Source organism: Rhinoderma darwinii, chromosome 4 (assembly GCF_050947455.1).
Source record: "Rhinoderma darwinii isolate aRhiDar2 chromosome 4, aRhiDar2.hap1, whole genome shotgun sequence".
Classification (NCBI taxonomy): Eukaryota; Metazoa; Chordata; class Amphibia; order Anura; family Rhinodermatidae; genus Rhinoderma; species Rhinoderma darwinii.
In genome coordinates, this window is record NC_134690.1 from 377,755,372 (window position 1) to 377,768,756 (window position 13,385).

The window sequence follows — 13,385 nt, forward strand, 5'->3', positions numbered from 1 at the left end:
CTGCAGTATTTTATAATTGTATCCATCTAACTATAAAAGAATCCAACCTATATCTAAGTTTCACCAAGCATGGCAGTTTAGTAGTGGGTGCTATGGCCATACAACAATGGGTAAAGGGCTCAAACTCGAACAGAACCAATATCTATATGAAGTTTCCATGCTTTCATGTGTGCACTACTGAGGATTCTTCTCACATTTTTAAACATATTGAGGATTTATTTAGCTTGCTATTATATTGATTACAGTATACACTATATGTATGTGTACCTGAGAGAGGGATATTAGATTGTGACACACTTAGAAAGGGCCTTACGTTTAGAGGGGTTTTCCCATAATCTATATTAATCATCTATCTATAGGATAAGTAATAAATATCTGGTCGGTGGGGTCCAAACGCTGGGACCCTAATCAATCCCGAAAACCGGTTTATCTGGCCACCAATCTCTCCACTATCTAATGGGCTTCTGGATATAGCGCTCAGTAGCCCCATAAAAAAATGAATCGAGCAGTGGCCGAGCATGCACAGTCCATTCATATGGGATGCACAGGTAAGTCTGTTCTCGGGATCGGTACTGGTCCCAGCGGTTGGACCCCCACCAATCAGATATTTATCACCTATCCTGTGTAAAGGTGATAAATATCGATTATTTTAAAACCCCTTTAGCAAATATATGCAGGAAAAAGCTGTGACGTTGGCTGTGAGAGATGCCTAACCGTGGCATCCATTACACATAGACTATGATTGTATACATTTAACAGGTATGTCATGAACTTTCATTACCCTTTTCATGAAATATACATTAAAAGGATACCACCATAGACTATGGGTGACGGTTGCCACTGTTAGGCATCTGTTTAGCACATCAGTCACCTATAGGCTATAATGACATCCGTTTAACGGATATGCCATGAAAAGCCATTGAAGCTTGTGACGTAGTGCCTGTGATGCATGCCATACAGTGGCATCCGTCACCATCGGCTATTATTTTTAGAAAAACGTATTAGCTTAATGTATACGTTTTTTCTTTACTGGTGCCTCTTGATAGAATAGCATAGTCTACTATGCTATTATAAAATACTTATATACCCAACATTTACCGCCCGTTGGAGGCCAAAAGAACACTTCAGTCTGTATAATGGGAGCCTATGGGTATGTTTGCCGTATACGCTGGGAGTTTTCTTGAAACGTACGTCAAACGTACAGGGAAAACGCAGTGTGAAAGGAGTCTAAGCAATATGCAGTAAGCTCCTAATTTCCCCCCCAGTGTGGCTGCATGCAGTCTGAAATTTTATTTTAACTCTATGTCTATGCAGGGGTTTTGAAGCTCTGTACCAGAAAAATAAATCTATAAATATATTAAGAAATTAACTTGGACTTACCTGATGCAAAAACGACCTTTACTATAATGAGTAGGTACCGATAAACTAAAGGTTGTTTAAATGATACATTGTGACAAACAAAAGGAAATTCTTCCATTTATACAATTTTTTTATTTTTTATTTTTTTTTAAGGGATATATCGAAAACCCAAATCAACTCTTTACCCCGTTACGGTTTGGATACAATAAAAAAATTAACAGCAAAGCATGCTTATAACTTAAAAAAGCTCCCTTCTTTGGAAATGTTTTCGGATCTGATTGAAGCAAACCTGACTTACCCGAGCCATTGTTGTGCTTTCGAAAATTGGAAAAAACAGAAAAGGTATAGTATGTTTCTTTTAGCTTTAAAATGATATTTTGTAATACTGACCAAGAACATATTGAGACTGTTTGTTTCACCTATTGTTCATTAAAACACAAAGTACTATAACAATGTAGGCACTAACCTATTGTAACCTCAAGAAATATGTAATGTACAAAATTGGAACTACTTGTTTTCAGGCATTCAAATTCTAATATATGTCTCCGATGTTATTAACCAAATAATGTGACATACAGGATTCCAGTAAAGTATTGATCGGGAATGTATGGGCCTAGGAAAAGGCAATTAAAATAAATTGTGTGTGAAATAGGAACTGCGTTCACCTGAGGTCTTGTGAGTTATGTCATTGGAACTTTCATGTCATTTTTCAGTGTCTTGGCTCAACATGCAATTGATATGACGTGCAGAATCTGCCATTCACAACATTAAAAAGACAAACTACTAATGTACTAGAGATTGTAGATTTTCCAACTGTCTGTCATTGAAAAATGATGAGATGTACCATAGAATCTATGATATTTTATTTTTCTCTGCATATTATTTCCCTGACTAAATAGGTGACTAGTAATGATACATTAATATGAAAATAAATTAATTTACTAAACATGTAAGCCATTATGTTTTTAATTCGGCTTTATGGTTCCCCACAGACATTGAGGTTTAGTAGGAAAAATAAAAAAGATTCAGGCACTAGAATTTAAAGCTAACTAAAATCCAGATGTAACTATGGTCCGTCCTTCCTCTCATAAAAAAAATTCACATTCACAGGGTGCTGATATATGGGGAACTATCACACTGGGGAACTTGTGGTCCCCAGATATTATATTTCCCTAACTAACAAGATATCAACTCAAAAAGGTGACAAAATTGCAGTTACACCAGGATTTTGAGGTTGTGAATTAGTTACATGCAAGTTCCTTGTCCTTAAAGGGGTTGCTTTTAACTAAATAACATCTTCTTAGAATAAAGCCACCCGAGGTATCAGCTGATCATTGCTGATCAATATTCTCCAGCCCTCAGCAATCAGCTGACCGATCAGTTATGGTGCAATGTATTAATATATGGCGCTCATTTAAAATAATGGTTTACTATGTAGTATATGTTTACGTCTGCGAGGGCAGGATCTGCCAGGCAGGGGTACCCCCTCTATATCTATATGTCCTAAAAATTCATATAGAATAATTGCACTGATGGGACAAACCCTTTACAAGGACTTTTCATACCTGCGGTTATATGACTATCTATCTAGTTTTAGGGACATATTGCATTATGGACTTCAGAACTACCAAATGAAGACCAGCCCAAAAAAATTAATAAGAAAAAAATATTATTCTATATACATCCATGAGTCAATGAAGTTTTATCTTCTATGAACATGAACCACAGTTGATGCAAAAGAAGGCAAATTCCACTCATAAATAGCATACGGTGGAAAAAATTATTTCGGATCTCTTTTGGTAATCCGACAGATCCCTAGACCAATAATCTACTGTAAGAATTGTTGCATCTGTGATTGAATTTTTTGGATGCCTTCTATAATAGTAGCTCCTTAAAGACAACCTGTCAGCCATGGACATACAAAGAAATCATTATTTTCTGACTGTGCAAGACTTCGAAGGCATGTCCACTTGTCCAGAACCATTGGCATGTGTTGGAAAAACTGGCACAGGCGGTGTATAAATGTGGAGTTTGGCCTGATCACCATATTTTTCAATGTAGTGAACAGTGATACATACATCTTCCAAATAGAGCTCAAAATCCTCTGCTTCCCTTCACTGTACACAGGACAGCAGCCACCACTAGGGGCAGCTCAGAGCAATTTTGTTTATACATATACTATTGAACTAAACAAGAGCTGTAAACATCTGTAGGCAGTTTGCACCCTCTAGTGGCAGATACAAGAGAGCGCTATGAAGCAGGAGAAGCAGTCAAGTGTAGGGGCTCCCTTTCACTATGGGTCAAAAGCAGTCCATTAATCTGTCCTTTATGGTAGGTACACCCCTCCTGTCAGCTATACTGACATGTTTATTTTAGTAAATTATTGTATTCCCCATCATATTAGAATACTGGAAAATCTTTTCTTAGAACTGCACATTGTGCCATTCCTCTGTTATTCCTCCTGGAAATGTATGAATACATTGACAACTGGGCGTTACCATATACCTTGTCAATGGGCGTGTCCCTACACAGTCTAAATCTATCAGCACTGGTTGGACATTGTCAGTCAATGACAAGAGGAAATGGTGACACCCAATGATTCATACATTTCCAGAAGGAATAACGGAGGAAAGTCAGGCGAATCTACAACATATAAGACAATAGAGAAAAGAATTCTAAAATATCAAATCAAGCACCATAACTAAATTTACCCTTTAACGCCAGTGGGGTGAATTTTCACTACGTCGCTCATCTGTAATTTTTATGTAGAGGATATGGGATGAAAATCTGTATAACAAGAATGTAAAATAAAATGTAAGATCTTTTAAACTGGAAGATAAATGAGGTCCAGAGTGATGTTTTGTCTATATACTGCTGGCAGCAATGACCAAAATCCTGCTGTTCCAGGTCACATAGTGTAGCTTCTAGTAGAATCTCTTCAGATATACTTTAGTGCCAGCAGTTTAAAAATAGTCATAGATGAATCGCTTCCCATCGTCTGATGTAACCGTGTAGACCTGCTGGAAACCCTGAACGTTAAACATAGTCCTACGTGACAATTATAATCACAATTTGCAAGATAATGAGAGTATTTAATTTGCAGGGCTTAAATATGCAACAATAAAAATGGATAATTATGTAGATTTCACAGCAAGTACTGGCAACATCAACTTATACATCCAGGAGAGTAGAATATATTAAGTATACTGTACTGGAGTCTACGGGAATAGTAGATATCACTACTACCTCAAAAACTGTGAAACTGCCGGTAGTCATGCAAGTCAAAGGCAGCTTTTCATATCCGCCCCAGTGTCAACAGCCCAAAATATTTTAGACTTTATAATGTTGACGTTTACATTTTTAATTAAGATTTAAAGGGGATTTTCAGGTTAAATAGGGTTTTCCCACAATTAACATTTATCATCTATCCACATGATACGTGATAAATGTATGATTGTGGGGGCCCCACCATTGAGACCCCCACCGATCGCGAGAACGAGAGTCCCAATCCTATTCCTTCTCACTGTGCGATCGCAGTGAGGAGGATTTTGAATGGAGCGCTGGTCACGCATGTGCGCTGCCTCTCCATTCAATGTCTATGGGGCAGATGGAAACAGTCGAATGCTGGTCTCGGCAGTATCTGTCAGTTTTATAGACATAGTGATCGGTGGAGGTCCCAGTGGTGGGGCCCCCAGTGATCATACATTTATCATCTATCCTCTGGATAGCTGATACATTTTATTTGTGGGAAACCCCCTTTACGCGCTCCACACCGAGCTAGTGGGGCCCTCTATGATCATACATTTATCACCTATCCTAAGAATAGATGATAAATGATATTCTTGGGAACACCCCTTGAAGGGGCTGTTTCAGATTAGAAAAAAGGGTCTACTTATTACCAGAAACAGTGCCAGAACACACAATCAGGGCCGGCCTTAGGGGTGTGCGACCTATGCCATTGCACAGGGCGCATCACTCCTGCAGGTGGAAGGGAGCGCTGCACTGGCCTACTTCCCCTGCTTGTGTTTAGGAAGCGCCCAGGCCCGGCGACTCGGCAGCTACCTTTCCGCCCGGGAGCTTCTTTTGTTAGTAGCGTCGCTAGCGCTGTAGCAGCCGCTGTGGCTGCTACAGCAGTAGCGATGCCACATTCAATAGTATCTGCACCCTAAGGACACAGATACTATGGAACACTATAGCATAGCAGGGAGGTATCTCCGTGCCCTGCTATCTACTAGGCCAGTTGTTCCAAACCAGGGTGCCGCGAGAACCCCCCAGGCGTGCCGCGACACTCCTCTGAGCCACGGCCATGCTTTCTCTCCTCCTCCTCACAGTGCGAAGTGCATGTGAAGAGGAGGAGATTTTTTGCAGCCTCCGTATATGGCACCCCCCTTCCTGTAATTAGCGCCACTGTAGCTCCCTAAAGGAGCGTAAGCGCTTGATGTCTCTGTCCATATATGGAGAGTGATATCAGGGGCAACTCCTGAACCAGAATCCCTGTACAAAGCGTTGCTGGCGCAGTGATTCGGCTCTAGGAGAATCCCCTGACGCCACTGACCATAAAAGGACAGAGACGTCAGGGGCTTTTCCTGGAGTGGAATCCCTGGTTACAGCGTCAGCAATGCTGTGGACGGGGATTCCGCTTCAGGAGTTGCCCCTGATGTCACTGTCTATATATATATCCAGGAGCAGGATCCCCAGTCATAGGGGGCTTCTGCTCCTTCAGGGAGCTACAGTGATGCTATCTACAGGAATGGGGGGGTGCTATCTACAAGTGGGCTCTGTGGAAGTACCCACAAGGGGGCTGTGTAGCCCTGCCTACAAGGGGGCTGTGTGGCACTACCTACAAGGAGGCTGTGTGGCACCACCTACAAGGGGGCTGTGTGGCACTACCTACAGGGGGCTGTGTGGCACTACCTACAGGGGGCTGTGTGGCACTAACTACAAGGGGGCTGTGTGGTACTACCTACAAGGGGCTGTGTTGAATTGTCTACAGGGGGAGGCGGGGGTTGTATGGCAGGAGGTGGGGGATTAAGGCACTGTCTACGGGGAGGCTGTAGTTCACAATCTACAGGGGGGCACTATCTATAAGGGGGGCTGTGTCTGGCAACCAGGGGAGGGGGCATTATACTGTGTGTAGGCCACTAAGCGGACATTATACTGTGTAGGAACACTACAGGGGCAATATACTGTTTGTGGCACTTAGGGAGCATAATAATGTGAGGGCACAATTAGAGGACAAAATATTGTGTCCTTGAAGGGGTTATAATATATTATTAAATATTCTTATTATACTGTATGTGGGGCACTAACGGGTCATTATACTGTGTGTGGGGGCACAAAAGGGGCATTATACTGTGTGGGCACTATATAGGGCATTACACTGTGGGAGGGCATTATACTTTTTTATGGGGCATTTTTTTATGAAGGGGTGGGGCGCCGAAAGATCATTTCGCTTGGGGTGCTATCTATCATAAGGCCGGCGGTGCACACAATCATTGCAGTCATTTACAACTTTTGGCACCTGAGAAGTCCCAGACACATAGTTCCAGGGACATTGCTAAAATTTGTAGGACCACATAGCAGACCGGAAATACATTATTTTATCTGAGTACCTCAGCCTCCTTTTCTCATTGCGGCTACTATGGCGTTAGTTACACCCATGCATCCTTTCGATGGGTGTAAAATGTGTGACAGTTACCTATGTACATGGAGCACAAGTCTTCGGTTGGCCATACATGTATTAATTATTGTTTATGATTTGGAATAGGGATAGAAAATCTTCTGCCTTTTATAGGTGTAGTTTAGAGATGAGCGAATTTCCCGAAATTCTATTTGGTCCCACTGGTTTTTCCAATCTGTAAAATGGCAGACAGTGCATGCAATAAATGTGTTGTGCCATCCAAGTTTTGTATTTTGCCTAATCCAAAACTTTTGGGAAATACGGACCAAATTTGATTTGCGTAGAATCGATTCGCTTGTCTCTAGTTATATATGATTTTGCATGATAAGAGGGAAATCTCAAATTATGATGATACTGCTTTTATTCAGCTTGGTGGTTTATGTCGCCCGTCTCTCTTCCCTGCCCAGTTTGGGTGCCTGGTTACAATTGCTACACATTTCACTTCTCCACTTATTGCCCTTTTCTTCTCTTCCTTCTCTCTCACATTGGAGTTACAGGAATATAAGATGTGGTTAATATTATCTTATATATTATAATTATATTCTGATATATCTATTTAACTTCACTTTCTATTCTTTTTCAGCTCCAGTCTGCACCCGTTCTGTAATAAGAGTAATTATTTCCTTCATGGGGAACTGAAGCCCGTGGATATGACATCTGAACAATCTAACGACCAGCTTAACGACAATGGTTTTGACTACTATTTTTGTGTTGATATGCAGAATGTTGCTTGCTTTCCTAAACCGGATGAATTTAACCCATGTGAAGATATAATGGGATACAACTTTCTCCGAATCCTTATGTGGTGTATTAGCATTTTGGCCATCACGGGAAATGCAATAGTGTTGGTCATTTTAATAACTAGTAAGTCAAAATTTACCGTCCCTAAATTTTTAATGTGCAATCTTTCATTTGCCGACTTTTGTATGGGTATTTATCTTTTGCTTATTGCATCTGTGGATATAAAAACAAAAAGCCAGTATTATAATTATGCAATTGATTGGCAAACTGGAGCGGGATGTCATGCGGCAGGATTTTTTACCGTGTTTGCCAGTGAACTTTCTGTTTACACACTGACGGCCATAACTTTGGAGCGATGGCATACGATAACCTATGCAATGCAGTTACAACGCAAAGTTCGATTTCGACATGCCTTCATCATTATGATTTCTGGCTGGATATTTGCCTTTGTTGTAGCTTTACTACCTATCATCGGAGTTAGTAGCTACATGAAGGTTAGCATTTGCTTACCAATGGACATTGAAACTCTGCCTTCACAAGCATACATTATATTTCTTCTAGTACTTAATGTATTGGCCTTTGTGGCTATTTGTATCTGCTATGCCCATATATACATCACTGTACGGAATCCCGATATCATCTCTTCACACAGTGACACCAAGACTGCAATACGTATGGCAATATTAATATTTACAAATTTTCTGTGCACAGCTCCCATTTCGTTCTTTGCCATTTCCGCGTCACTTAAGGTTCCTCTAATAACTGTCTCCAACTCCAAGATTCTTTTAGTTCTTTTTTACCCCATTAATTCATGTGCTAATCCATTTTTGTATGCCTTTTTCACGAAAGCTTTTCGGAAAGACTTTTACACTTTAATGAGCAAATTTGGCTGCTGTAAATCACAGGCTCACATTTTTAGAACAGAAACGTCATCTTCCAACCTTAACTCAAGAAATGGACATTATATCCCTGGTCAGAAAAACAGCACCGGCTCAGTGTACACATTAGTCACACTCAATCTCCAAAGCTGAAATGGTTACTTTTATTTTCTAAATTATTTACAGTGGTTTTTTTCCTGTTTTTAGGAAAGTTCTATAAGCAATATCTAAAATGCAAGATAGTTGGTTGGATGAAAGCTGAATTTAGTTAAAGTAAAAATGTATTTGTATATATTTTAGGAGTGTGTAATGAAATACTGTGCCTTTAAAATCCAAAAGCTCCATTTAACCCATGTTTCCATGGTATGAAGACCATCTTTTGGTCATGGTGGGCTTTTAAGTGTCTATTAAAGTGGGTGTTCTGTTTAAAATATCCATTTTCAAAAGGTTCTACTAGGGAATTCTGGGTCAATAGAAAAGGATCCCCATTTAGAACCCTCATTTATTCACCAGAGCAGAGAGTGGCTACATAAAGCATCTCTTACTTTGGAGACCCGGCACGTCTATGCTTTACATAGACAGAAGATTGAATTTAATGGGCACTGTGTAATGCTTCATTTCTCCTGTGGCAGCGCTGCAGGGAAATTGAACACTGCCAGATTCCCTCACAGATTACAGCTGATCACTGGAGGTCCTGACAGTTGGACGTCCTGTGATCTGCTTATCCTCGGATGACCCTTTTTACATAAAAGGGGTTGTCCAATGTGAATCCCTTTCATGTACACAAACAGGAGCATGAAATAATCCTACTAAGCTTTGTCTGAGACTTATTGAAGTTGAGACACCCAGAAAATGATGGTGGAGAGGGACATATACATTTCATTATGCTAGATTATCATTCAATGCTGTACTCACAATGTAAATTATGTTTTTTATAGTTTTTAGTCTTGAAGAAAAATAAATATATATGTGACAAATCATCATTTTCTTTGGGTATTTGCAACCAATAAGAATTGTGATTACAGATAGTAGACCTGACTTACCAGGCTTAAGATTTGCACATAATAAGAGTGATTTGCATTATGGGTTAGCGTTGTCTAGTTTAGAAAACTAATTTTCAAATGCCCTATTAAGGAATTCTGAATTCTATGTACAGGACCCTCATTTATCAGCCAGAGAGTAGAGTAGGTAGCAAGGGTGCCTTACAGTTGGAGAACCCGGTATGTCTATACTTTACATGGACAGCCCATTTATTTCAATGGGCACTATGTAATGCTAAACTTCCCCTGTGGTGGCGATGCAGGAAAATTGAACTCTTGCTGCGACAATCCCAAACAGATTATATCAAATTGCTGGGGGTCCCAGTAGCGATCATCTTGTTGTTAGAGGTCCCTTCTAAAAAAAAAAGGAATTGTCCAAACCACTTTTCTCTAAATATAATAATAGTAGCAAGATTATTTAAAGCAATGAATATCACAATTTAAATAACTGAGGCTGTTTTATCCTAGATGAAGTCATATAGTCATTTCATTGATATATGTATAGCATATGTAATTCTTAACTCCCAAATAGCCGCATAAAAACAACTTGAACAATTCTTAAAGGGGGTTTTCACAAAAATAAATTTTTGAAACAAGGAAACTAAACCCTTTGATCTCTAGGCTCCTGGTGGACCATCACTTGTCTTACACTTATCAAATATGTATTTGTTTTACTAAAAGTAAAAGCAGTGTAAACAATGGAAGTTTTTCTTGGGGTTCCTAAACTTCTCATTGTCATATAGTGTGCTTCTTTATAAGTATTTCTAGTTTAGACTGGAGTGTATTTACATGTATACATGACTCGGACATAGCCATGGCAACCAGAGTCTAAATCTCTATTGTTTACCAGTTGTATGTGGATTACTTGTCATTTTGCAATATGGAAACAAGGTTTATATTACAAAGTTATAGTTAATGACGTTCCATGTAACCATGCAGCTAATAAGATATAGCACGTATATGCAGCGTATATGGCACGAGACCACTGAAGCCAGTAATTGACTCTAGTCATCACATGGGTATACGGGGACATGTCACCGCTGCAGCCCAGTAAACAAAGAGCGGCAGGGAGCACCAGAGTGGCTGTGCTGGAACGCAGGAATATATCAGGTGAGATTTCATCTAGACGAGAATAACTCCTTAAACCCATTTGTAGGTATCATACAGTGGCTAACAAGGGAATCCATTTACCGCTGGACAGGCGCCGTGCCTCCAGCCCTTAAAACCTAAAATTTGATACAAGTTTAAGTCATAGGTTACATTCCCATAAATATTTCTCAGTTCAAAACTAGATCTCTCAACAAAATAAGAGAAGTGGGATCCCTTAGGGCGGGTTCACACGTAGCGTAAACACTGCAATTCTGTGTGGAAATTCCGCAGCATTTACAGTGGCAGCAAAGTGGATGAGAATTAGAAAATCTCATTCCCTTGCTGTGGAAAATAAACGCAACATAACGTTAATAAATTGATCTGCGGTGCAGAATTTAAATCTGCAGCATCTCAATTTATGCTGCATTTTCGTTGATTTTCTGTTGCGGGTTTTACCCATTGAATTCAATGTGGATGCAAAACACGCAACAGAAAGCCAAGTGTTGCGACGATTGCGCCGCAAAAATCGCAACTCAGGGAAAAAAAATCATACCCAGAACTCTCTCTTTCTTTCTGCAGTCTGGCCTCCTGGGATGATGTTGCATCCCATGTGACAGCTGCAGCCAATCACAGGCTCCAGCGTCACATGGCCTGCAATGTCTTCCAGGGAAGCCGGACTACACGCAGAGAAGAGGGAGGGGGTAAGTATGTATGGCATTTTTTTTTTATAATGCAGAATGTGTTTTTACACATTGTAGTAAAACATAAAATTATAATTCTGTTACATTTTCTGTTAAATAATCTCCACAATTTGAAGAATGAATTGGGGAGTATTCCAGGACTTTTAAAAATCTTTATTAGGGCAGGGGATGGTATAAAATATTGACCTAACAGGTACCCACCACCTCAAATGCCACCCAGCTTCAGTGCAATGGCCTCATCCTCCGCTGTTCCGATCCTGGAAGTTCCTGCAGTGGTCACATGCCGTTCATTGGTCATATGTCGCTGCAGTCAATGGCAGGCCAGGTTAATATTTTATATTATCCCTTGTCCTAATAAAGGTATTTAAAACTCCAGGATAAATGCCTTTAAGTGTTGCCAGAGAGGTTATTTCTGCCATGGAGAATTTTAATATTCAGAATAAACATTTGTAATCATGTTTTCCTGAGTTCGCATGACAAAAAACTGGTATCAGGATAGGACATGTTAAAACTATCATTTATTATTCTATTAAAAATTATTTTAATGGAACTTTTCTCTAGTAAATTTGCTTTTGGTTTTACTGAGGGGTCAGCTTACAGCTGCTACCCATAGATGTTTATGGAGAGGAGAGGGGGGGAGTGTGCAGCTGCAGAGAGAGAGAGAAAGGCACAGACACACTGCTGCTGCTACTGTTAAGTCTCTTACTACCTCATCCAGTGCTGGATTCAAAGTTACACTGCTGATTTTATCTATATATCGTCCTCCATGCTGCTGCTTCAATGTAAGTGTTTTACTGCTTCACCCCAGTGCTAGATCCACAGTAACACTGTTTCTTAATGTCCTAAAGGCTGATATTACTTTTGAGTGTATGTGAGATGGAGAACAGGGCCTCCTCTTCTCTGTGTGTGCTGTGTATGGGAGATATCATAGCAGTTAGTCTCTGCCCTGGCCCTAGAGCTAATATCAGGACCTACTGACAATTAGCGATGGAGCCTTCAGAGGGAAAAACTGGCAAATATTCCAGGGTACAAATGGTTAGGAATAGTGTTATTCCTCATGTAGATACACATGAAAGCTTATTCTGAAAAGTCACCTAAAATGACAGGTAAGCTTTCATCACTCGAAACGACCGTTACACTTTAAATTGTGCATACAGTTAAGAAAGGGTTAAACATATTCCTCCAGAAACACAATATACAGAGTATCAGTATTAATGCAGAATGTTGATCTGGGGATTTGTCCGATTGACAGCATAGAGTCAGGAAGGAATTTATTTCGACTGTATGGCAAATTGGGTCTACTGTATGCAATTCAAGGGTGATATTTGCCTACCTCTGGATCAACTGGACTTTGTAAATATAAAAGGTTGAACTTGATGGACTTTTTTAACCCACTAACTATGTACTGTAACTATGTAACAAGGCAATTTGTTCTGTATACCATGCTATACTCCAAGTATCGTCCTGTTCATATTTCATATTTGGCTCTTTTTATGACAAGTAGTTTTCAAATTTTGTTGAGCTTCATTTTTACTGATGTTTTCTGTCTTCAATTTAATATTATGGAAATAAACTTCACTTTTTTTACTAATCTATCGAAAAAAGACTGATATGATATGTCCTGTTTGACATAATACTTCATGTTAAAATAAGAGCCTCACAGCTTGATAACTATTGAGATAAGTTGTTTTCTCATTTCCAAATATTTTCTCACAAAATACCTAGAGGCAATTTTTAATTACTCTGGGTTTATCATAACTGTGCGATATTATGTCTTATAAGTGTTTATTCATTTTTAAGCTAAACCACAAGATTTTACCAGTCATTATAAACAGTCATTCTGTATATTCCAGAGTGTCCTTGTTAGAAACATGCCATCTGTGGTATCACAAGTACA

General features: G+C 39.7%; 1 protein-coding gene across 4 annotated transcripts in view; it reads left to right on the forward strand.

The window, feature by feature from the left end:
• FSHR (follicle stimulating hormone receptor) overlaps window positions 1-13,079 on the forward strand; it is a 136,809-nt gene extending 123,730 nt beyond the window's left edge. For all 4 annotated transcript variants that reach the window (XM_075863185.1, XM_075863186.1, XM_075863187.1 and 1 more), the window contains 2 exons: window positions 1,513-1,701; window positions 7,623-13,079. In XM_075863185.1, the coding sequence (XP_075719300.1) occupies window positions 1,513-1,701; window positions 7,623-8,811 (1,378 nt within the window). In that variant the 3' untranslated portion in view covers window positions 8,812-13,079. The remainder of the gene's footprint in view (window positions 1-1,512; window positions 1,702-7,622) is intronic.
• The last annotated feature ends 306 nt before the right edge of the window (window positions 13,080-13,385 follow it).